Raw genomic sequence first — 26,513 nt, forward strand, 5'->3', positions numbered from 1 at the left:
GGTTCAGGGGACTGTTTCAAAGCCGTTAAGGTCTTGCTGTGGGTTTTACTACCAGAGAGCCCAAGCCCCGAAAAGAGATTCATCCCTTCCAGTGGAAGTGAGAAATACAAGAGCTGCAGCTTTAGAAACTTGTGTTATGGTATTTTATAATCTGGCTTTGAATAATGTGGTACTTACTTACCATTAAAGATCTTAAGGGATGAGCCTGAATATATTTGTTTATTTATTTGTTTGAATTCCATTTAGTTTCTAGCCTGCAAGTCCTATTAATGCAAGTAACCATTGCTTGCATGAATAGTTTCATTAACTGCGTGGAGAAATGTTACACGTAAATAAAGGTCAGCAGATTAAACTTCTTAAATTTTATTTTAAATCAAAAACATGCCTATTTAGCATGTTCTGTAAAACTTTGATATAGTATTAAAATAATCTAATAATACTGCACTGGCAAAGAAAAGTAGCTTCTAAAAGTCACTTAAAAGAATTTTAATAATATGAAATGCGTACTACTTTTGTTTTCAAAGTTTCATTTGCTAGTCTGTGTATAAAGCCAGTCTGTTGTCTTGCTGTGTCAAATGATGGTAATTTTTCTTGCAGAGACTTCACGTAAGAGTAGTGCCTTTCTTTTTAACCAAATTCTGTACCCATTTTGGGGTGGAGACGCCACATTAATCTTTTTTGATGAAGCTTGTTTTTCTGTCTGTTCCAGAGCAGTTACCAATCCTCTTCTCATTGAATTCACGTTCACTTAATCCATTTAAACTGGAGTGAGACCAGTCCTACAAAATAACTGCTTCTGCAAAAAAAGGAATTCAGGTTTACGGCTGGGTATATACCTTATACCCACATGGCTTATCTTTGTACAGGATGTTGAATATGACAGAAACTAATGTGAAAGCTCTATATGGAGCAAAGGACTCACTCTTACAGAGAGCTCTGGTCTATGTTTTTGGATGTTATTCAGTTCAGAGTCTTTGGGAATCAGTAAACTGGGCTTCATGTCATTCAGGAGTCTGTGATTAGCCCACTGCTACTTCCCTGAAATCCCTAGGACCTTTTCCTGGAACTTTTTACTTGCTTTGCATCAAGCTGGTTAGACTTTTAGCTTGTTTAAATATTTCTCCTGTGGACGAAATGATATTCAAAATATGAATGTTGTTATTTTCTCAAAAGCTAGATGATGAATACATGTGCTATTTAATAACCATTCTTTTTAAACAGTAAGGACTTGTACGTAGAATGCTATTCTGTATTCTGTTTCAGTTTGCACTTGTACAAGTAACGGACTAACATACTGTGTTATTAGTATTCATGACATTTCCTTAATAAAACTTTTCAATGAATAACTTTATAGTCAGAATGGTAGTTAAACTTCATAAAGTTAAGTGAGTAGGATTCCCCAACAGAAGGTTTCAGGCTGCATTTTAAGAAATGTCTTGATTGTTCACATTTTTAGGGTTATTTTTGTTACATTAATTTAAAGCTAACTGCCTACACCAATTAGTTCAGGTGAGGTATTAAAGCACAGAAATTTGGCACTGTTTCCCCGGCTAAATATACAAGGCTCGCAAGAAGTACTAAGATGCTTTCTAAAATAGCATTTATTTTATAATTACTAGGATATATTTAAAGCTAAGTGTGCATACATATATTTATGTTATGTGTGTATATATACAGTTTTGCAAGTTGGGAAAAGCATGACAACACATTTGTTACATCAGTCAATATGGATTAACAAAATCTCTTTAAGAATTTATTTTTCTAAGAATTTTATCTGTTGATAATTTTAGAGTTTCAGGTATGTCTGTGTAGTAAGGAGTAGTAGAATATTCTCAATCAAAAAGATTGCTGACTTTTTTGGATAATTTACTATTGCAAAGAAACTGTGCATAATATAAATTTTATTTTTTGTAGAATTTCAAAATCGAATTTAACTTCTCTAGGACTTTGACCAGTAAGAGTACATTAGTGCCAGGAACTGCTGGCCCTTAAAATAAGCATGGTACGGAAAATTATTGTAACTTTGGTGGGAGTCGGGAACGGACTACTCTGTTGCTATTTCCTGTTCATGTGTCAGGCAAATTTTGTGAATTTTTGGTCTAATAGAATACTTACTTTTAAAAAGGTTTGGGAACTCTGCATGTTGCTGCTATTTGGTAAGTGAGACTAGAGCATGCGAAGAATCTTGCTAACAGAAACGAGTTGTAAAACTTGCTAAACTTTTCTCCTAAGTTTCTGTTGGGGTCCAGGGGCTTATACTGGTACGTAGCTTTCCCAGTAAAGAACATTTGGAGCTGAAAGGCAGAAAGTTAGGAAGCTAGCTTTTTATAGAAAGCAATGGTTCCAGTGCTGCCGCTATCCCGACTGCTCAAAGAGCCTGTCAGTGTCCCAAGCAACCGTTGGAGTAACGCAGCCTCCTTGGGGTCAGTCACAAGATTCTGGAAGCCTTTTCCTCCATTTATATTATATTGCTGTTTGGGGAGGAAAAAAGTTTTTTTAATTAGTTTAAGGCACATTCTGCTCAGACTTTTAAAGCCAGTTCATTAACGTTTATTTTTACAGATGCCTTCCTGCACGCATTTCATAAGCGTTGATGCTACCCCAGAATGCTTAAGGCTACATCAGCACTTTCAGAAATAAAGATTCAGGATTTTTTGCTAACCTCTACCAAGGCTGAATGTACATTGTCCCTTTTTTTTCCCAGATACAAGGTTTTCAGGAAAAGGATCATAAAACAGTAGTCTTAATCCTCCTGACATTTAATAAATAGCTTCAGAAAATGCTTAGTAGCCAGCAAGTGATTTATTTAAAACCTTTATGAAAGTACAGTAGCACAAGTATTACACAAATGCAGGGATAATAATCATGCCTACTACTAACAGGCCACTGTAAATTTTGTGGTCGAACTGAAATGCATGAGGTGAAACTTTTTTTATTCTCTCCATCCATATTTGTGCTTCATTGTTGTACGAAAATAAGGAAAGTAAATTGGAAAAATGTCTTTCTCGAAAGGTCACGGTCAAAACTGCAAACCGTGGAAAACATTTCAATACAATCAAGTTCTCAGATTAATCCTTTCATTTTCAGCCTTTTTTCTTTCCTAATCCCATCAGCATTAGATCCCGCAAGTTCAGAAACTCGAGTGGAAGGAGATTTACCAAGTTTAGTTCTCAAACCTGCACAGACTTCAGAGCCATAGCAAGAATATGTCCGTGCCGTAAAGTCTAACGAGTGCATCGTTTTAGAGCTCTTGTAAAATGTGTTTTAGCTGTCTGTTGGGGGTGGTTCTGTCCTCCACCTTTTATGGGGCAATTCCTGGCTGATTAACTCCCTGAGCCGCGCGCACGCAACGGTAGCCGCTCCTGCGGGCTGCCTGGCAGGCCGTCCCGCAAGCCGTCCTGTTTGCGCGCGGAGCTTGCGTGGAGAACGTATACCGCTGCTGCTTCATCACGCACACGTGTATGTACGCAAAGCCTAAGGCTGGAGCCGGCGTTTTTTGGTGTTCAGGGCGGCTGTTAGGTCATATTATTGATAATGCCGGATAGGTGCGTGTTCCTAACCTGGGAATCTACATGGATTAAAGTAAAAGCAAAGATCCAGTCCTCAGTGATCTCACGTGTTCCATGTTACCCATTCCTGTTACGGGAGGAAGCGTTACTGGCAAGGAGTAATATTTGCAGCGGCGGGATCGTGCAGTGACCAGCCTTTGTCCTGGTGTGCAAACGGGGGAGTACGAGGAATTTTCATCTTTCTGGTATGACACCGCTGCCCAGGAGCAAAGCAAAACAGGGCTGTGGCCAGAGAAAGTGATAAAGTCACTCACAGGTGACCGAGGTCGCCTCAGGAGCTCCTGCTTTTGCCCGGTCGGAGTTGATCCCCGCGGAGAGCCTGAGCCAGGGCCCGTGCTGCTCCCTGGGAACGGTCGCTGGGTGGGCCCTTCCCTCCTCCCGCCGCTCCCCCGACGCCCTTGCTGCGCGGGCCTCTCGCGCGGTCGTCCCGCACCGCGCCAGTGGTTCCGAGGAGAATGCATTTCCTCCTTTCCATTTCTTTCACCATTTTGGCTCTTGGGAGGTGGTAGTCACTGCATTCCTTCGGCATGTCCGAAAACCAGCGGGGGAAGCGCGGCTTCGCCCTGTCCCCAGTGCATTCCGGTTGGAACAGCCGTGGCCAAGCCTAGTTTCTGTAGTCTGGGGATCATTAGACTGCACGACACAAAAGAGCGCAGTGATTTGTACGTCAACAGTCGCTCTTCTTGCCATAACACTTCATTGTTCTTTTCCCCTAAATCTGTAATTACATGTCTTTGTCCTGCTACGTGCTTGCTTCACAACAAATACAATTCTTACACAGGCTTTGTGAGTGAAAATAATCCCAGTCAGTTAGCAGAGATCATAAACTTGCATTGCGTGGGAGCAAGTGGTTGTAAACGATGGATTCGAATTTTGGGGTGTCGCATCATCCTTTTCTCTAATGTAGTAAGTGCTCCCCCGGTACCTCTACGTGCTGGTGGGCTCCTTTAGCCAAGCCAGAGGCTGGAGGTCACCGATGCCTAGAGCTTTGTTCTGCTTGGGCCTTAATACTCGAATTTAAAGTTTCCAGGAAGGTTGCCTGTGAATAAGCTAGATCCACTACGTGTTGCTGTTTAAGTGCTCGCACTTGGAGAAGGGTGTTCATTAAGCGGCAGTTGTTTCAGTTGGTTTTTCAGGCCAATTCTCCATTAAGGAAGATCTGTGGAAAAGCTTGGCAGGCAGGAGAAAGAGGAAAGAAAGTCAGGCTTTTCGGTCTGTGCATTCGAGGATGTTGTGGTGTTGGCTGTAGCTCTAAAACACGCACTTTGCCTTAATTGGAACAAATACATCTTGCAGAGAAAGAAACAAACAAACCCGCTGTGGCTTTTGTCCTTGTGAGAATAAGGGTCCTCGTTTCGTGGATGAATCAGTACTATAAGTAACTATTTATATTTTTCTTTTGTGAAGAAATGGTGAAGTTTGCCTATTAATCAATACAAGTAGGAAAACTAAAATACCGAGTCTAACCCCAAACATCACTGCCAGTTTGTGTAAGAAGTCTTCAATGAAAAAAAAAAAAGCACACCCATGTTTCACTTGTATCACAAGAAAAAAAAAGCTAAAGTAATGACAGTAATGGTGGAGTTTATGAAGAGAAGAAATCACTGTAGTGTAGCGGTCACACTGTCTTGGAAAAGTGTTTTATCAGAAGCATGCGTGGTCCTTGGGTCAGGTAGATCTCTGCCCTCTCCAGGTCTGTAAGCATGGTCCTGGCGAGTGACTGATGTTCCTTTCTGTTATACTAGTAACATCAATCAGCATCTTAATATGTTGTTAACTCTTAAAGTCTAAGCTGTTTCCTTTCACACATGGCTGCTCAGGGGGTTTGAAAGATTTATCCTTGTGATTCTCCCATGTCCAAAATTAGCAAAATATGTACAAGAATAGTGGAAATGTTACCAAAGCTGAAAAACAGGATTGTGGCCCATCAGACATTGTACTAGCTGCTGTAAATGGCCAAATGTGGAAGAAATGGCAGTGCCTGCCAGAGACGTAAAACCTTCTAGAGTTCCCCAAACTGGGATGAAGACTATAAAACTCAATCCATCTGTAATTTCCAAGATCTAAATAAACATCTTGTTGATATTAAATTGTGTCAGGCCCAAACTATTAAGATCTGGTTTGCTCAGTCTGTCATTTTGGTTTTGGAAACTGTGTGTTTGTTCCTTTCTGTCCATTGCAATTGCTACTTTTCTGGATGAGATTTTATCAAGTGTCTCACATTTTCCCTTTTTTCTTTCTCCTTCTCTCCTCTTTTCTTTCTTTCTTTTTTTAGATTCCTTCCTGGACAAGGATTGGTACTATATCCACAGATAGGAGACAAACTGGACATTATATGCCCAAAGGTGGACTCTAAAACTGTTGGCCAGTATGAATATTATAAGGTCTACATGGTTGATAAAGACCAAGCAGATAGCTGTGCTATTAAAAAGGACAATACACCTCTACTCAACTGTGCCAAGCCAGATCAAGACGTTAAGTTTACCATCAAGTTTCAAGAGTTCAGTCCTAATCTCTGGGGCCTGGAATTCCAGAAGAACAAAGATTATTACGTCATATGTAAGTTCCAACTATCAGTTGTTCATTCTTTTAAATATAATTGTTCGTTCTTTTGTATGTTGTCTTGTACGTTATAAGAAAATGTGAAAATCTAAGAAGAATGTGGAAGGGGTTTGTATTTTTTTCTCTGACAATATTTTCTTGCCATCATATTTTTGACATTATTCCTGACTTCCATGGGGCCTCTGTCTCTTTTCTCCTCGGTTTGTGTAAACCAAATTAGATGGTTATTTGTATGCCTGTAAAAGGCTTCTCCTTTTGTGCATAATGTCATGTCCTGTATTCACAAGGGAAGTTGTGTGCAGCTAAACCGTGACGTGTTTCCTGCTCACAGCTCTGCTGATGTGCCATGCTATTGGCCTTGCTCTCAGGTGTCCTTACGCCAGGAGTGGGGAGTGGGGAGTAGGGTGGTCCGGCCATTCTGAGCTGAGGCATCCTACATGAGATGGCTGGCCGTTGCTCCGAGTGGTCCAGGGATTCTCACAGTGACCTTGTGGCTACTTTGGTGCCAACTTTGGCAGTGTCATTTCCCCACCAGGGTTACTGATGGGCTCTAGTTGAGCGTGCCTAGCTGTAATACGTACCTATGGTGTCCATACAGTAGCTAGGAGGGTTCTTGGGCAAAACCTGGACTAGCATGATCTCAAGTTTGCTCCTTTTTCATGGTCCTGGACTTGTCAAAAGAATGTGCGTGACACTGGCCTGTGTCCAACAGTGTAAACTTTGCATGAGTTGTAGTCTGATCAGGGACTTAATGGCTGAAAGCGAGTCTGGAGGTAACCACTGTGTTTAGTGATTCAAATTACTTATGATGTGTAAAGTTAATGATGTGAATCAGGAGTTAGCATAAGCTGAGACCTCAGCAGTACAACAATTTACATTAGTTTAGGTTTTGTCATTGTAATACTATGGCCTGCAGATCTCATTTAGCCCCATGGGGACTTTTTAAGTCTTGAGCAAGGATCACCAGTTAGTAGGAGATGGACAAATTCTATGCATTGGCTTTTCTGCGGTTACAAGGGAGTTAGATACCTGTGTGTCTTATTTCTTGCACCTTCTTGAAATTGGAGGGCTGATATCTATTTCATGTAATGTCTGCCATTCTAAATATTTCTTAATTTCTTAGTTAAAAATTTGGTAATTTTACAAGTGCTCTAAGCAAGCATTTTTAAAATGGAAATGGAAATGCTTTTAATATAAATTTATGCTCACTTCCCAGTTATATCCATAATGGTACATGCTGTCATTATGTATAAAACAGGTTGTATATCACAGAAACTGAGTTAAGAATTCACTGTATTAAATATTAAATATATAACTTATTAAATAACAGTTGTGGGAGATACAAAATACCATTTATTGGTTTTTAAGGTTTGACAAAAAGATAGCTTAATGTAGGTGCTTTCTGTATTTACTCAGGGGATATATAAAAACCTGATCCCACTTACACAGCATTTAACTTTAACAAACTTCCCACTGAAACCCAGTACCAGGGTAAAAGCGCCAAGATTAGATCTTGAGAGGTAGTTGTCTGTAAATCCAGTGAAAATGTGTAGCATAAAAATGCCCATCCTCAAATAGTTGGCTTTAATGATGAAATATGTTCAGTATTTAGTGCTGCTTTTAAAAACATCCACAGCAGACCAGCTGTAGTGGAACAAATGGCACTTTTACAATTACTACTTGAAAATTATGGCCACAAATGGAGCTTTCCGATACCCTGTCAGTTCTGTCACATGTATGTCATGGATTTACCCAGAGAATTATTAAGTATGTCTCCTTTTCATTAGTTTTGTATAATTATTTCATTATAGCAATAAGACATAATAGACGTTACATTTCCTGGAGGATTAGAGTATAGTTTGGTTGAAAGAACTCGCTCAGCGTTCAGCCTAATGCCTCAAAAATCACACTAGCCTTGCAGTAATACTGGAGTGCCTTAGGATATTACTTTCCCTGCTCGTTCTGGCATAAACAAATGGCTAATTTATCACTGTATTGCTAGCATACCAACCAAGCTGCAGCAGCAGTACCCATACATTTTAATAGGTTGGACAAAAAAAACCCACAACAACCTGAAAACCCAGCCATCCTGAAGCTAAAACTCTTGCTTTTCTATCATTCAGGGAGAAAACAATGAACTCAGGGAGGTCGGTCTCAGAAACACTAAGAGGGGTAGAAAACTAGGCCAGGGCTCAGCTAGGACACCATTTTACAGAGATACTGGAGCTAGATAGGATTTTAACAGTTTGTGTTCAAAAGCTCCTGATCTGACACAGCCTTGTCAGATGCAAGTTCTGGTAGTCAGGACATTTACTGTCATTTTTGTAAGTAAACTAACACACCTTAATCATGTATGCAGATCAGGCCGTAAGTCATTTGCGTAGTGCATCCCTGTTCCCAGACCTGTAATTTAACAGGTGTGCTTGGGCCTGAAAGGGCAATGCACTGGGTCTCCCACTGACTCTGGTACTGATTGCTCTTTCTTTCGTTCTTTCGATCTTTCTTTTGTTCTTTCTTTCGTTCTCTCGTTCTCACTCTCTCTTGTTCTCTCCCCCCCCTTCTCTCTTTCTCGCTCTCTTTCTCTTGCTTTCTCTCTCTCTCTTTCTCTCAGTCTTTCTTTCTCTTCCTCTCACTTTCTCTTTCTCTCTCTTTCTTACCTTTCTCTCTCTCTCTCTTTTTCTCTCTTTCTCTCTCTTTCTCTCTCCCTCCCTCCCTCCTTCCCTTTTTCCCCTCTCACCCTTTCTTCCTCCCTTCCTTCCTCTCTTTTCTATTTTTTTGTGAGTTTTGAGTTTCATCTTGATTTGTTGGGGTATTTTGGGGGGCGGGAGTGCTATGAAGTGAAGGCAACCATGCATCTTACATGGCAGCTTTTGATTTTGAAATATTTTGGGATCTCGTATGCCCTCGACTAAGGGGCATCAAACAAACCTGAGACGAGAGTACACTGAGCCCAGCATCTTCGCAGTGCTCGCCGCGGCTGTGTCTGCAGCTTGATCTCATGCTGTTTATGCTGACAGGCTGTTGTTAGCCCTTTAAATGTTTTGTGCGTCGTCATGTAGCTTTATCATCTTGCCATTATTTGAAAACACAGTTTGTTTTTCTAAGGTAATAATATGTGGTTTGTGGAGCTGCATTAAACAGTAAAATCTCTATTCAGATTAGGGGCTTAGTCATTTTGGGATGAGGAGTTCTAACACAGGATGAAGCAGCTTCCTGAACCCTTGTGTACCTTTAGGGAAATGTGATTGTACAGGAATTCTTCAAGCCATAGTTTTTATATCATCCAGATGTATTCATGATAGCTATAGCAGAAGGAGATCTTTTCTGCTCACTACTTCCCTAGGTCTAAGCATATGCAACTTTTTTCATTCCACAAGTCACAATTTTTTAAAAAGGTAAAAATGTACGTGAGTTTCTGATACCTCTTTTCACATTTAATGGTATGCTAATCCAAAAATAATCCATTTCATGGCAAGATATTCCTCAACATGAGTATCAGGATCCCAAGAGTTAATTCTGTGAACAGCAGTACTTGGAAAGATGATACTGAATGGTATTGTGAAAGTGAATAAATGATGTAACAGAATGTCCTTGCTTTTTTCTTCTGTGCTATCATCAATTTTTGTTTCCTGGGAAATTAATAGATTAATTTTCCTACAGTTACCTGATTTCTTTTCAGCAGAACTAGAGAAGGTCAAATGTACTTGAGATCTCAGAAGTATTAATGTTAGATTATCCTAAAATATGTGACCATTCAGCTAACATATCGTAAGTCTCTAAGGAAATCCTTAATCAGATGCATGAAGGAAGATACATCATGCCCAACAACAAAAATACCTGTGCAAAGGGCGAAGTTAAGCAGAACAAGGGTGTGCAGATTTGCAACTCTGATGTTTGCATGAAAAAGTCTTCACATGCTTAGGGAATAAAGTATAATTTTATGCTGTCGCGGATTGCTCAGAATGAGCAATGACTCTCTTCTCAATATTAGGGGACTGATCAGCAGGTACCTGGGTTGTGGTGTAGCTGCTTCAGTGCTTCTCCCAGATGCTTGCATGGGAGGAAGACACGTTAGCGTAGTACGAGCGTATATAACATGACAAAGATGTTTACTTTTGGTGAACAGGAGTTGCCTTGAACCCTTCCCAGCAAACTTGGCCTTCAGTCAGAGGGCACGGAGAGCACTGCGGTTCCCTGGGTTTGCGCTGAGGGAGCGCCCCGGGGAGGCCTGTGGGAGGCTATGCCGGGGGGAAGGGAGCAGCGCTGCTTGCCTTCGGGCCGCCGTCACGCTCCTGAGATAGCTTGGCCAAGCACGCACGTACTCTGCTCGCTTCACCTCTTCTTTTGCATAAGTGAAATGAAGATTATGGGCTGGCATCATCAGCATTAAAAAATAAGCCACCTGCAATGAAGTCCTCACCTGTTTGAAATTTGTAAAAGAATGGCTTTTTGTCAGTGAAAAATACTTGAGACTTGGGGGAGGCTACAGAATGGTCCTAGAAAAAAGTTCCTCTAAAATGCTTGCTCTGCCTGCGACCTCATTAGCCAAGCTTGCCAAGCCAATGATGCTCATTGGCTTTGACATTGGCAAAATGGAATACGCAGCCTTCCTTAAATGTTTTTTGTCAACTTTTTTCAAGTGACCCACTTACATAATTGGCCTCTGGCTTAAATTAAAAAACATACATATATATATTTGATCCCTGACTGATTTAAAGGTTTATACTGGCTAGTAGCACCACATTTTGGATAACTGCTTTAATAGTACTGTGGCTTTTAAAATCGAAACAGTAATTCTGAAACTTCAGCATTAGCTGGGTTTGAAAAAATCACAAGGCTTTTATGTTTTCACTTTGTCATTCGGTTACAATTAAAGGGCAATAACCGTCTGAGGAAGAACACATTAAAGGGCAATATAGATTGTGCCCTGAAATACGTCCCGGCTGGGAAGAATAAATCTCTTTGCGTGGCCACATAGATTTACATTAAAATGTTATGTTAGTATTCTGACCAAACAGTTTGAGTGCTGGCAAATCTGGCTGGCTGGGCACTCTGACACCTCTCTGAGGCAGATTTCAGTCTGCGGTCCCCTGCAACCTCCCAAACGCCCAGCGAGAGCTACCCGAAAGGAAAGAGTAGGTTTTCCTTTGGTTGGAGGTTGATTCTGAACTAGCCAAAACCGGGGCGAAAACTGTATCAGAATTTCAATATTTTGTTTGTTTGTTTTTTTCTTTTTTCAACAAAGCCTTTTCCATGCTTTCTGTTAAAGACTCTATGGTCCAGGAATTTATTGTTGCTTGTTTTTCGGTGGCGGTGGTGCCAATGAAAGCCTATGTGATAATAGCCACCCCGATTCCAGTTGTACCAAGATGACATTTTTTTCTTTCCTTTCTCCTCCTTCGTCCTCAGAAAATTAGATAAATAATTTCTTCTTAGTGTAAAATGATATCCAGAGGTCAGTCTCTGACTTTGCTGAGAGTCTTTTAAGGGATATATCAGCATACCACTTAGCTCTTGTTGAATTAAATGTAAATACAGCTCATACAAATATTATTGGAGAAAAAAATGACTGTCTGTGCAGCTTCAGATTTCTAACAGAGTCTAAGACCTACAGGATTAATGGAGTCATGGTCCTTTGGGGTTTTGTCCCAGACCACACAGGTCTTGTAAGAGAATAAGGCGATTTTAAGATTGATGGACTTTGTTCATATTCGGTGCCATTACCTAGGCAATACTGACCGTTTATCTCCTTTAAAGTAGACAGAGATAGTTCAGCAGGAAATGTTATTATTTCTCTATTCCTAAGGGAAGGAAATGAAAGATAGGAATGCTCAGTTTGTTAATTGATGGCACCTTGTGAAAAAATCCTCCCCCACACCCCCCAAGTATTTGAAATCGGTATGGAATCAGATGAAAATGAAGAATAATTATTCAGACTGGAAGAAAGAATTATTCAGGAAATACTCATGAATGAAACTGGTTTTAAAATTTCAAAGGAAGCTGTTTAATATTTTTAGTCAGTATTTATTTTTCTCATTTTTTTAGTTCCTCATAAACAATTTGTAAATACTGGAAATACGATACATTCACAAAGAAAGATACAATATTCTCACTTAGAAGTCTTTATATATATAGTATACATATCAACAATAAGGGACAATTGAAGTGCTTTGCAAAAAACAGCTTAAACCCTGATCTTCTACAAGTTGTATATCTTCTTAGATTTACACATACATCCTTAATAGAACTACATGCAGAAGAGGGTTGGGTTGAGTGTGTATTTTATGCTTTATATGGTATGAGTAACTGTTTAAATCAAGGGGCTGTGTATTGAGGAGACATGCCACGCTATAAGGAAAGTATCTGTCTAAACTGATGCTGAAACACACTTAACTTCTATTTTGTACCTGTTTGGTGATGAGCATTTACCTCGTCAAGTGGGATGATGTAAGTCTTTATTTTATACAGTTGCTTGTATTGTATCTGTTACATATTACAGTATTTTAACTCCTAAAATAAAAGCCCAGGAACTGCATAAGCCTTTATAAAGGCTTTAATGAAATTGATTTTAAATACTTGAAATTGTTTGCCTTGTTAAAGTTTTTACATATCTGGACTGGAGGGAAATGTACTTTTGTGTGAGAACTGCATTAGCTAAAACACAGGGTTGAAATGGTTGAAAAGCAGGGTTAAATGTCAGTTTGGACTTTCTTTCCTGACTTTAGTCCATCCTGGAAACTTTGGAGGAAGAATATTTCAGGATTTATTTCTGATAAATCAGACTACAGAACTAAGCTCTAATGGGCAGTCTTCCAGTTGCTTTTTTTCAGTCTCAAGGAAATCATGCAAATATTTCTGTGAGTAAAAGCAGGATTAGGCTTAAGGTAGTCCTCAGCAGTTCTCGGAGAAGATTCTCTATTTAGCTGATAAGGCTGGTTTTAAAAAGCATGTTCGGATCTTTGTTAGCGTGATTTTTCTGTTTTCTGTTCAGTAGATGAAGACGGCAAAAATAACTAAACTGCAGCAGCAGACTTGTCCTGATGCGCTCACTGAGTGAGCTGCTGTTAAGAGAAACAGAAGTCTGATCCAAATCCTGCCAGGGAATTGGAGACTTAATTTGTTTTTCAAGTATTTCACGTTAGCACGTAAATGCATTAGACCACAACAGTGCAGCTGATGGCAGAACACAGAACGGTTCAGTTTGGATGGCACCTCTGGAGGTGGTCTAGTCCCCTCTCAAGCCCCTGCCCTGCCCCAAGTATTCATACACATGGATAAGATCCCCCTGAACCTTCTCTTCCCAGGTCCTCAGCCACTTCTCTGACACAGATGCTCCAGTTCCTTCATCGTCTCCATGAGCATTTACTGGACTTGCTCCTGTAAGTAAGTCCATGTGTGTCTTGTGTTAAGGAGCCCATGACTGCACCCAGCACTCCAGCCGTGGCCTCACCAGGGCTGAGTAGAGGAGAAGGATCACCTCTCTCTGCCTGCTGACAGTGCCCTGACAAATGCAGCCCAGGAGGCTGTTGGCCGCCTTTGCGCAAAGGTGTGTTGCTGGCTCATCGTCAACGTGGTGTCCACCAGGACCCCCAGTGCCATTTCTGCAAAGCTGCTTTCCAGGTGTTTGGCCTCAGCCTGTGCTGAAGCTCCATTCCACCTGCTGTTCAGAGGCTGCCACAGCAGATTTAGTAGCAGAATCAAGGCATTAATTAAATAATTTGTGTTGCAAAAGAAAAAGCAAAACAACTTAATAATGTTCTACTATTAAAACACTATTGAAATATTACAGACTGTATGTAATGTCATCATTGAAAGTATCAGTACTCTTGTCTAGTTATGACTTTTCAAAATTCCAGACACTGGAGGATTAACATACCCGTCCCATCAGAGTTTCTTAAAATGGACTGAGATGTGCCTATGTGGTAATTTCTAAAGAAGCTAAACCCCTTAATTCCTTATGGCAAGTATTTGAACTAGAGGTCCTGTAGCACTTTGGAAATTCAGATTGCTTTATTTCAGCAATGTTCCCGTGTTAAGTTTTACTCCGTGGGTATTTTAAAGTTCTAAATACAACACTGCAATCAAAACAGTGCTTAACTTCTGATCATCTTTGCCAAGTGCACAGTCATCCAGTAGTATCATAATTGATCTCAGTACTAAGGTGCCAAACTCTGTGTTGCTGAAGGATAGTTAGATGATGTAAATAGCTTTTTGTGTTTTGCAATAAAGCAGACTTTTGTTGTGCTTGATGTAAAAGCGGGAGATGAAGGTATTCTTTTATTGAAGCAAACATGTGGAAAATTGCTCTAGATTGTTATAGTACAGAGCATCTCCCCCGAAAGGAATGTGGTTCATCTATAGGGCAAGCTCTGACTGTGGCATTTTATTGGGGTTACTCCTGGACTCTGTGTGGTCAAAGCGAATAACGTCATGTCCATCCAAACCGTTACAACCATGAGAGTGGCACATTTTCTCATCTATAGTGTTATATTCTAAACTGTCACTAAGCATTAACTCAGTCACTGGTGAAGTCCTACCACCTAGAGATGAACTCTTCCTCAAAATGATGTTTTCCACTTCAGTGCTAGTCGTATAGCAATTACTGGGTCATTAATATCATTGCATGCAATTAGTGACAGTGGAATGAGTAAGAGGTTTGTTATTTATTTAATATGAACTTTCACTATAACCCTTTCTTATCCAAGTGCTACAGACAGAAACCAGATTTTCAAGGCAGATGAACATCCTTGAAGAGTGGTGTTGAGTTTGTATGATACTGAAAATAGGTCCTCATTTAATGTTAAATCTTCTGCTTTTGTTTCCAGCAAGCCTGCTTGTCATTAGCAGCAATCAGTGTAACCTGAACACTAACTAATTCTATTAGTTCTGTTCAGCTGAACTGTTAAGCAAAGCTTGCTGTGGTAGCGGCGAAATATTTGTCCCCATCCGTGAGAGGCTTTTGCCAGTAGTGTGCCGGGAGGAAGGATGAACTTACGTAAAACACTTGTTTGTGGTTGGTGAAGTTAACTAACTAGTAATCTGTTTTAGATGCATACTTTCTGATAGACGCTGAATACATCATAATTAGTGGGCTTACATCTGCCACAGTTACTTCAACGCTCACAAATATATAATTTGTTTATGTAAACTAGAAGCAACCATGTGTGCAGTAGATCATTATCTGACAACATTTAGCAAAGTATGTGAAATATAGAACTGAAATACTTTTAGAAATGCTTAACTGTAATGAAAGACTTAAATTGTCATTCATAGTGATACAGTATTGTGGTGCCTTTTTTAATTTTTTTTTTTTATGATCTCTGAATCATTCCAAGAGGATTTTGAAAAGGCACACTTAACAGTAGTGAAGCAAGTAGGATTTTATTGTGGGTGGGTAGATGCTGTGACCTTCTGTAATGGATAATAACTCGGCAAATAGTTTACTGTTTAGTGCACTTCAGCTGTGGCATTCCTTAACCGAGAGATAAAGTGGTGCTGTTTTTGAAACGATAGGTAGCAGAAGCCAGTTGGGGCTCACAGCTTTTTTGATACTTTCCAACTCTATCTTGCTCACTGTCTCTTTTTCCCTTTATAGAAAGCCTTTGTTGACATAAAGGGCTTTTTTTTTTTTACCACCTGTATTCTTGTATGATGCCACGTGTCCCTGGAATTAAGAGAATCATTTTGAATATAGGAAAGGGGGAAACTTTACAAGAACTCTCCTCCTAGTTTGTGTGTAATACTTGGGTGGTCCTTCTCAGTTGGATGACACGAGATGCAGGAAGGAGAGTACGGATTTCCAGAGGTGCGCCTGGAATTAAACACTTGGTATATACCAAGGTATATTGCAGTACAGAACTGATTGGCCCTGTCTTGCTTGTGTCCTCCACATTGCACCCCCCCGAAAAAAAAGAAACAGTAATAAAATCTGTCACTTTCTTGACATATGAAAACAAGTGGAGAATTTCATGGGGAATTGCATAAAGACCACTATATCATGAGTGTCATCTAAGTACCACAAGTCACGGCGTTCACATTTGGACAAGATACATTTTAGTTAGAGCAGTGGTTAGAAAAGTGAATCACGAAGTTTCACTGCAGAGCCTTTGCCTTCTTCCAGGCAAGAAGAGGCCTGTTTTTTATTTTACTTCATTTTGTTCTAGTTTTAGCTTGACTGGGGAGGGCATTGCTGCTTACTTGCTGTGCAGAATATAATTTGTGGATCCTGTTTAGATATAAATCCTGAGACATACAACATAGGACTTAATTAAAAAAACAAGAAGGATGAGAAGTGGAAAAGAAGAAGGGAGAATTCTGTTTCTCTCCCTCACACAGAAGTTTTACCTTGTGTGTGGATAGAGGGAAAAAAGGCTGGCTTCAAGAGTATTTATAAATGCTCTGTAGTGTTTAGTTTAAGAAAAAAAAAATTAATTTGAAGAAATGTGTGGAATAAGATTGAGGGAATGAGAGTTTCTGAATGGTCTGTAGCTTGAGAAACTCCTCAAAATTCTGCTGCCACTTCGACTTTGCAAGTAGGACAAATAAAAAACAGACATGTTGTTAGAAAAATGCAAAAATATTGGTAAACCATTTTTGTACATTTTTTGTTACTGTCTTGGTGTCTTATATTGTATTAATTGAGCAAATTCAGCAAGTTTTTTATCTTTATTAAAGATCCTTCCTTTGTCTCTATAAGATCAGTAGAAAAGTTAGGATGTGATTTTATTGTCGAATCACAAAGAGTTAAACAGAGGAGATCTCCAGTCTGTAGATAGAAACACAGACAACATGTTGACAGTACTTTTTGCAACTACTCATAATGCATTTAAGTTTTAGCACTTGTGGTCCAGGTTTGGGACCGCTGATAGTTACTTTTTGGAAGACAATTTAATTTTTTTTTTAAAGTGAAAGTTTCAGTGTGAGTGTCATTTTTTGTCACTACAAGCAAGGTTAAACCGTTAGTTGCTAGTAGTTGAAATTAGTATATTCTCTCTGAACTTTTCTGCAGCTCACCCAATGTAGTGTTTGCCAAGCTACCTGTTCTTTGGTGAGTGGCCTGAACAGTTTTTTTTGGTTGTTTCAGATCTCCATGCAGATCTGGCATTGCTACTAAGTGGAGACAAAAGAAAAGAATTTAATTTCATTTAATTAAAACACTCTTTCTATTACCTCAGCTGCCTTGTTCTTCATCCCTGGCTGGTCTAAAAACAACCTCCATGTGTGATCTGCGATTTGTGGTTTCACAGTGTGTGATTTCTGGTGTTCTTAAACCTGTCCCATAAATTTAGATAATTTATGGGAAAGAAGAATTATTTATTCGGTGCTTTACTAAGAGAGTCATTAAAAGGACCAAAAGCAGATGAAAGCAGTCAGAGCACAAACACACGGTGCCTGGCCAAAATAGTGTTCTATTACTTAATAAAATAAAAAACCCTCAAAAGCTTTACATGCGCTTAGTAATCCTGTGAGTGCATGAGAGATCAAGTGCAGCTTTGCTTTAAGAAGAACTTCTTACTACTGTTGGGTCTAAAGTTTTCATGGATCTTTGCTGCTGTTAAGGCTTTTCCATTCCATTTCTAAGCACAGCTGGGGAGAAGTAGAGATGAGTAGCGTTATTTGATTTTATTTAGCTCTGATTTTGAGAAACCTATTTTCTGATGCTGAATTCAAGCAGTATTTAAGAAAAAAATTGTGAAAAACACTACTCTTGGACAGTACTGATCTACCCCAAAGAAAGCTGCAATTTTCATTTTTCAATTAACAGATCCACACCAGCACCAATTAATTTTTGATGACCGTGTCAATGACGTACCTTTGATACATTGCCAAATGGCTTGTATCATCCAGCACACCAAAGGGAGACAAAACCACTTTTGCCCTCACCCACCAGTTGACATTGCTCATTCATTCCTATAGTCTGTGGTTTAAGGTCCATTTAGTTTTCACTGGAAAATTAAGTACAACGATCATAATTTCTCTCTTCAGCTATGTAGTCCATTTCATATTCAAGCTCTAGAAAGAAATGTGTTACAAAGCTGTGTTGGTTCAAAGGATATGACATTTAATTTGCAAGTAGGTAATGTTTTTCATAATCCTAAAACATGAAAGTATGGGTAATAATTGTGGCAGAATTAAGAGGCTGAGATTTTTGTCTGCTGGTGTTTTCTTTTAAGTAATTGTGATGGCATTTTTTCATTTTGTAATGTGTGTTTTTAGGAGTGAAGGAAGTTGAGTTTTTGTGACTGTGCCTTCATTTCTAATCTCTTTGTGAATGAAAAGCTATAGGCAGGCACAAATCCAGCGGCTTAATTCTCCATCTGATTAGAGCAATGTTACCAACCTGATAGGTTGAAAACAGCCAAGATCCATGCAGTGGCTTAGCCTCCTGGGAGGCAGGGTAATAACAATCAAATGAAGACATATTAAAATGTAATATTACTTCCTCTCCATGGGGACTGTATAAGAATCATAGCCAGGAACTATTCTTGTCAGCTGACTCTGTTTCGCTCACTGATTCCCTGCCTCTGCATTTATGACTAATGCCTTCCATACAATAAACAACTCTTGTGAGGTTTTAAAAGCAAATAAATGCAAAACATCATACATTTATTTACATGAGTTACAGGGTTTTTTTGGGGGGGGTGGGGTGGGGGGTTTTTTTGTTTGTTTGTTTGTTTTTTTAGTTTTTTTAAATAATGTATGTATTTTGACGAAGGGAAGGCAGAGCTGAAAGGAAATGCTTTGGTCTGAATAATTTCATTTCCTCTTGTGCATAGGAGAAGAAATGTATACCAGCTTCTCCAAAGTAAGTATGTATCAGCAGACTCCTAGCCATAATTTCACAACAAGTCATTTTTTTTCTGAAAGTTGAAACCCCAAACTTATATTCCTTATAAAATGGCAGCTGCTGTTGTATTCAAGCAATGCAGACACACAGTGTGTATACAGCGCTCAAACATCATTTTTGACTGACTGCTGTAAACATTGCCTATAAATTACCATGATTTTGTCAGAAAATCTTCGAAGTAATAGAGATTTTAGGGCAGTTATACATGTTTATTTGTAGGTGTGGATAAACTGTTGACTGAACAATTTAGTGCGCTTTTGACTGCAATTATTAGTTTTGCAATTGACACCAGTGGAGTAGGACAGGTCTCAGAAAATCAGAGGTACCTACCCATCAAAAGATTTAAAAGTATTTTGCTACCTGTTTGGCAACATCGTACTTACTTTTAGTTTCCTGTGTGTTGCTGTATTAATACAAAGGGAAGTGTGGGATCCTGGGAACATTAAATACTCATGAGAAACTTTATATTATTCATCAATTATGTTTATTAATATTAATATTTAAGTACTATCTAGTCTTCTCAGCACAGCGCCATGTATGGTAGTTCATGTGTGAGTAATTGCCTGTAAAAAATATTCATATTTAGACCTAAATATAAAAAAAACCCCAAACCTGTTCTTTTTTACATATATGTGTATAAAAATAAACTGTCTGGAAGGCCTAAAACTTGATCGTATAAGCACACCGTAGAGTAACATTTCCATTTTAGACACAAGAAACTTGTGTTATGTTTCTATGTTTATACCCAAAGCTCCTATCAGAGATGCTTTTTTTTTTTTTTTTTTTTTTTGAAACATCCTTTCAGTGTGGGCAGAGCTCCAGGCACAGGGTCACTGGCCTCCAGAAGTGTGAGTGCAATGGTGGAGCTTACATGATAGCAGGTATAATTTTAATTTGGAGATCAATATAGAAAGGCAGCGGCAAGTGTTTGAGGAGTATTTTGTACTCACTCCCGTGTTTGACTTCTGCACGCTGAACTGTCAAGGGGCATTAGCTGTATGAAACACTGTTTTCTCTGATGTCTCAGATTACTTCTTTTTCTCCATGCAGCTTTTCAAAGCTTGAAACGATGTGTTTAAAACTACCCACTTTCTTCCTGGTACACTAGGGATATGTGAGGTTATATTTCGATAGTCTTAATGAATTTTGAAAAATAATTTCCTCCCGTGGCCTTGGGTAATTGTCAGTTTAATTACAGGGAGAAGCCGAGATGGAAACTTTGCTTTGTCACTGAAATGCTCCTCTTTGAAAATTTCCCCGTTCCTCAGGACGTAGCAGCCCGTACTCTGAGCTATATCGTAGGCTTTCCGAAAACCCCTTGAAGAACTGTGGAAAAAGTGAATACTTCTGCAAATTCATTCATCTGACATCAAAGCTATGAAAGCATTCTTTTAGCAAGCAAGCGAGGCAGATTGCGCTCGCATAGGCACACAACCAGACTCATTGTACAGCTGGGCCTTCCCATTTGGAGACTGTATTTGAAGTAATTTTGCATTCTTTTTGCCGTCTTACTTTCTGATTCTGTACTGAGGTCAAACTGCATCCTCTGCATCTTATTGAGGTCTCCTGCTCTGTGGGTTAAATGGATAGGCCTTTAAAGTATAAAAAGGCATTGATGTTCAGAAGCAGCAGCACTCGATTCAATTAAAATCAAGTAGAAGGTGTTTAAGGAGATGTGAGCCCCTATTGCCTCGATTAAAAAACAAACGAAGAGCAGCAGAAAAACACAAGACAAAATCAGTGTTTATTAGTTGCACTTTGAGTTGATGCTCAGCTTTGGTATTTCGGTTTTACTGCTTCTTTTTTCCTTGTCCTTCTGCTGGTACATTGGCAAACAGGTCATAAAAAACACTTTCAGCAAAGACACATTTGATTTATGTCGAGAACGGGTTCTTAGTATTGATTTTTTTTTCCCTGTGGAAAAAAAACAAAAGAAAACAAAACTATATGTCTCCATTATTTTCTGAGCCTGGCAATGCAGTGGCACATTTCAGATCGGCTTTTATCTTAAATTACTCATTGTGCTCTTCTATATTTTAAAAAGTCTTTTTGCAAGTTAGAAAAAAAAGAAGTAGTTGCACGTACGGCCATTGTCATGTTTTTACAGGGATGAGGGAACAAGAGGAAGAACTGAGAGGGACCACGCATGAGAACAAGGGAATTTTAGGGAAAGAAAGGACAATTTGGGAAGTTGGTATGGTGGCTGTAATTCGAGTTAGTCACAAAAGAGGCAGAAGTGGAACAAAACCAAGACGTAGATCAAAGGCTAGGAAGCAGGGTTCAGCGGTATGGGGTTTATATCTTTACGGCTAGAGAGAAGATTAGAGCAAGAAAAATACTGCCATGGGGCTAAAAAGACATTGTGAAGGAAAAAGGAAATATACATAGGCTGCATTTGAAAGAAAATCCCCAAGGAAGGCAACAGAGAAGGAGCGAGAATTAAAAACAAAGATCCGAACAGTGTGAAGCCCTGGCTGAATTAGATCCCGAGCTGAAAGGAGAGGGGCAGAGGCAGGAAAGTGCTGCTTAAGCAGTTCACCACCATCGGGGCGAGCAGCGAGCTCCGTTATCTCCGATTTGATGTTTGTTTTCTCCAGCTGGTGGCCGGGTGCCGGCGCGCCTGCATGCACCCGCTCGTACATGCTTTTTGGGCCGCGGAGAAGCAGGTCCAAGAAATGATGGTGAAATTTCCACCCCTGGGACAACCGGGGTGGGAAAACCCACGCTCCCTAAATAGCGAAGCCAGACTCCCCGTCGACGGACGTGCCTGCTTTGCCACCGCGGCCGGGACACCAGCACGCACGCCGACGCGGCCGGTGCCTGGCGCGGCGTGGCGCTGGTGCCCGCAGCTGGGGAGCTGCCAAATAATTTTCCAGCAGCTGTTGGGGGTTTGCAACCAACAGCTGGCTCGGGCGGCAGCGGTGGCGCACCCCTAGAGCGTGACTCAACGTTTTGGATCCTCCAAGGGAGTTGTGCATTGCGCTCAAATCACATCGCAGCGTCAGCTTGCGGCGGGGTTGCGCTGGCGCGCGCGGTTCCAGCCGGCACCTAGATACGCGAGAACCGTATAAACACAGGGGAAAGCAGCCGGTTGTTTGTACGAGCTAAAAGGTTTCCGTGAGAATAGAACATATTCCCCCCTGCCGCCTGCCCCCACGGAGGCTCCTCAATGCTGAGAAAAGTGAGATTGTACTTTAAAATATTAAATGGTTTTCCAATCACTGCAGAATCTCTGCTTTCACCTGGGTCTTTTGTATGCGTTCACTTCTTCCAGCAGGAGATTTGTAATAGAGGAAGCAGGTGTAACGTGGTGATTATAAAGATATTGTTGGGGAGGGGGGGAGGGTGAATTTTCATTGCTCCGCTGAGCCTGCCAGGGCTTCCTTTTCAGCTGACTCCATCACCTTCTAGCAAGGTGCTGTGTTTTCATCCAAGTCAGTCAGTTAGTCAATTGTGCATAGAAGAAATGGTTGTGGGTAAATCTGCAACCTCGATACTGCGTTCCTCCATTTGTCTATCTTGTACACCTTACCAATGTATTCATTCCTTTGGCTTTCAACATTTCACAACTTTCCATAGGTCAGCCCCAGCAACAAGAACAGGTCCTGGTAGTTGGAAGGATTTCTGCTTTCAGACGCTCATGTTCACATCACTTTGCCTGTTGATTTCCTGATTTTTATTTGTTTTTGTTTTTCTTTTATTTTTCTGTTATTTTTAATCAGCAACATCAAATGGGTCTTTGGAGGGCCTGGATAACCAGGAGGGAGGGGTGTGCCAGACAAAAACCATGAAGATCCTCATGAAAGTTGGACAAGGTAAAGACCATCTGCTGTTTCATGAAATCACTTTGATTAGTCTCAGTGTCCTTTTAGGTTTCATCCTTCTTTTAGCAGCGTAGAGCAGAGAGCCAGCCAAGTCTAGTGTGGTCATTCCTCCCTTGTATTCTGAAAGCAAAGGCTATTTTCTCTTCTTCAGCTACTGACAGATTTCTACAGGAGGAGTGTTAGTGTAATAAGATCTCTTCATTGGAGAGATCCCTAGAAGGAAAGGTCACCTGGGAGTAGTGTGTTTCAGTCATTTTTATTTTTATTTTAAAAACAAAAGCCACAACTCCGCTGTTCAAAATTATTTAAAATACATGAAAGGAGGGAAGCTAGTATTTCTATAGTTTGCTTATTACAAATTCTGATTACAGAGAGGTTTTTGTTCATTGTCTCCTTTCACATATAGATAACCTATTGTGCAGGAAGAAAGAATTATTCTTCTAAGCAGAAGTTGGTTTAGTAGTCAATCAACTTCCTCAGTCAAACTGAAATGTCATCTGCAAAGCTTTTCTTGCCTCTCACAGGAGTCCCCATAGTTTCTGCAGATGGTCTCACAATTTAGACCTCTGAAATAACTAATATAACCATTTTGGTTTAAAAAGAAAACTATGTACTTATATCTCCCAGACCTTTGCATAAAGATTCTTCTGTTCAAAGCCATTTCGTGTCTCACGAGGTACCTAGAGCCGGCTTATATGGCTCCGTACCATCAAGCGCCAAAGCTGCATGAGTTGTCTTTCTCTCTCCCAGATCCCAACTCGGCGGGGCTGCCCCGGTACACAGATCCCACCAAGCGCCCCGAGCAGGAAGCTGGCACCAACGGGAAGAGTTCCACCACCAGCCCCTTTGTGAAGGACCACTCAGGTAGGTGCAGCGGGGCTCACGCCTGGGATGGGGCTCTGTCGGAGTCTCCTCCTTTGTCCCTAACGCATTTTATTTTACCATTAAAGTGCCAGAAAAACAAATGTTTTTGTACTGAGATGAAGCAAAAGCCAGTTCTGATGCTCTGGCGGATAGTGTCTGGGAGCTGCAAGTTTTGGCAACGGATGCTCTCTCTCCTCTTCCATTTTGCAGTAGAAGTTAATTACATCTTGTGAGAATATCACTCATTTTACAGGAAAGTTTTTGGATAGGACATTCTCTAAGCAGCTTTACGATGGTAAATGCTGCCTTACATTTAGTACTCTGGCAGATGAACGAGTCTTTCTGTCTTTCTCTTCCCGTATAATACATTATCAAGTGGTTCTCGACAGCCATTTATAAAGTTTATTTCAAGGCATCTATAATTAATGTCCTGATCTTTTAACTGACCATTTAAAGTCTACACATGAATGGCTGTCTTTCACTAAATTTAGAGATTTTTTTTTTAATAATTATCTAAACAAGATAAACAGATGGTTCCAAACAAATATCTTCAGGATGTGTTTCAGACATCAGGTGAACAAGAAAAAAAACTCAACTTTTAAGACCCAACATCTCTGGAAGAAAATTCTGCGAACTGGGAATGCTAGAAAGCAAAACTTGCTGACAGTTGATTCTGAGGTTCCTGAAATGGCTGCAAGTTTCCCTTGCTAGCTCTGTCATTAGTTACTGGGCTAATGAATCTTCGATATGGCGGTTGCTGCTCAGGCTTCAGCCGTTTCCTACAGAGGTTCCAGTAGGAAAAGTTCACAGTTACATGGACACAGCATCGGCAGCATTCTTGCACCTCTGAGTGAGCATCAAGAGAGGGAAAGTCAGTTCAAATTTTCAAGTGAGAAAGTGTCAAGTGAGCACTCATTTAATTTTTGCAACAAATAATATGACAGTGTGGTGGCGGCAGCAAATATTCAACAGGCTGTTCAGCACGTGAGTTTTTCCTGACTACCAAATACATGGTGGTGTTTTCTTTTAAGTAAATGTAAGTTAATACAGATACATGCCACAGCCATTTTGCCTGTCTTATCTCCTGCACTGCCTCAGGCTCCTGTGTTTCATGTGCAAGCAAGAGCAGTCCACATAAAGAAGCACTAAGGGCAGCTTAGCTTAAAACAACGCGCGAAAGATAAAATAGCAGAATGGTGTGACACTGCACAGTACCAGTTGTCCTGAGAATTGTCGTTTCCCTGTGTTATTTTCCCCTCGCAGTCCTATCCCACCCCTCTCCGCTGCCCGGGGCTGACCGACATCTCTTAACAGATGCGGTGTGCATCAAAGGCTGCCTTGTCAGTGCCAGTCCTCGCTGCTGATGGATGATGATGTATGAAACAGGGTGGTTTGGGAGCTGCACAAAAGTGAGACCAACAGACACAAAGTCTTGTTTAATATTGATTGCTGACTTCGGCTGTTTGCATTTAGCTATCTAACAGGGTAATCGGTTTGTCAAAGTTTAGCTGTCAGTTAATTCTTCCAGTCTTGCTTACTCTACACATTTTTAAGCAGCGTAAACGGGTTGCAGAATGGCAATAACTTTTGTCTGTTGTATTTCCGTTCTTTCCAGGATCTAGCACAGATGGCAGTAAGGCTGGGCATTCCAGTATACTGGGTTCAGAGGTGGCCTTATTTGCAGGGATTGCATCAGGGTGCATCATTTTCATCGTCATCATCATCACTTTGGTGGTTCTTTTGTTGAAGTACCGGAGAAGACACAGGAAGCATTCCCCGCAACACACGACAACGCTCTCACTTAGTACGTTAGCCACCCCAAAGCGCAGTGGCAACAACAATGGTTCTGAGCCCAGTGACATTATCATTCCTCTAAGGACTGCAGACAGTGTCTTTTGCCCCCACTATGAAAAGGTCAGCGGTGACTATGGACATCCAGTGTACATAGTTCAAGAGATGCCTCCTCAGAGTCCAGCAAACATTTATTACAAGGTCTGAGAAAACACACAGCCAACTCTGTGGTACAGTTGAGTCATAGAGGAAACTCACTGGTCAAATGCTTTCTGTTGGGGTTTGTGATGACGCCTGGTGCACTAGCATTGACTCAAGCACGGGGGGGAGAAGGCGACAGCTCTTTCTCCAGGAGCCGAACGCGAGCTGGACAGCTTACCTAGTCTGTAGAATTCCTATCTCGGTGAATAAGTATTCACTAAAAGCTGGAAGACTTTTGTGTAGAAGATGCCCATTCTGATTGCTGTACTCTTGTTACATTCATCATCCTCAAAGCCATGTGCTGTGGGCGTTCAGGCATGTACAAAAGCCAAGGGAAGATGGAGTGATCCATGGATGTTAATAGCTCTAGGCATCCTGGGAAGGTGCTCTAGGATATATCAAGCTTGAAATGCAATCTTCTGACTTTTGTGTGTCTCTCTCAGTGCGTACTGGATTTGTCACACAGACCTTGGTGTCTAAGTAAGACTTGTTAAAGTTCTCTTGCTTTTAGTCCGTTCACTGTTCCATTTGTTTCTGTTATCCGGGGCTCTGCCATCCTTCACATAAGATTTCCTTTCACTCCACCTCCTGAATCACTAATGGAACATTAATGTTTGGAGATCCACGCTCCATCCATCTGCTACAGCAGCCTCACTCGAATGGGTAATGCATTTATAGAAATTGTGTTTGATAGTAAGGAGCCTTCCAGCCAAAAAGTTAGGCTGTCAACAAAGTCAAGAGGAGGACTGGGTGGTGGAGGGAAGGGCTGACTGCAGTTGCAATTGAACACTGCTGCCTCAAAAATAGAAGCTGGGAAGAAAAAAGGAAAAAAAAAAACCAGAAACATTTAGGTAG

At 40.6% G+C, this 26,513-nt stretch overlaps 1 protein-coding gene across 3 annotated transcripts in view; it reads left to right on the forward strand.

Annotated features, from left to right (window-relative positions):
- EFNB2 (ephrin B2) overlaps window positions 1–25,664 on the forward strand; it is a gene marked incomplete at its 3' end in the record, with an annotated part of 41,930 nt that extends 16,266 nt beyond the window's left edge. Inside the window, exons 2-5 of one of the 3 annotated variants that reach the window (XM_082013837.1) lie at window positions 5,845–6,128; window positions 22,701–22,793; window positions 23,553–23,666; window positions 25,282–25,664. In XM_082013837.1, coding sequence (XP_081869963.1) covers window positions 5,845–6,128; window positions 22,701–22,793; window positions 23,553–23,666; window positions 25,282–25,664 — 874 coding nt within the window. The remainder of the gene's footprint in view (window positions 1–5,844; window positions 6,129–22,700; window positions 22,794–23,552; window positions 23,667–25,281) is intronic. The other 2 variants (XM_082013839.1, XM_082013838.1) reach the window with 2 other exon arrangements.
- Between the last annotated feature and the right edge of the window lie 849 nt (window positions 25,665–26,513).

Source organism: Phaethon aethereus (assembly GCF_964289735.1).
Source record: "Phaethon aethereus genome assembly, chromosome: 1".
NCBI classification, from domain to species: Eukaryota; Metazoa; Chordata; class Aves; order Phaethontiformes; family Phaethontidae; genus Phaethon; species Phaethon aethereus.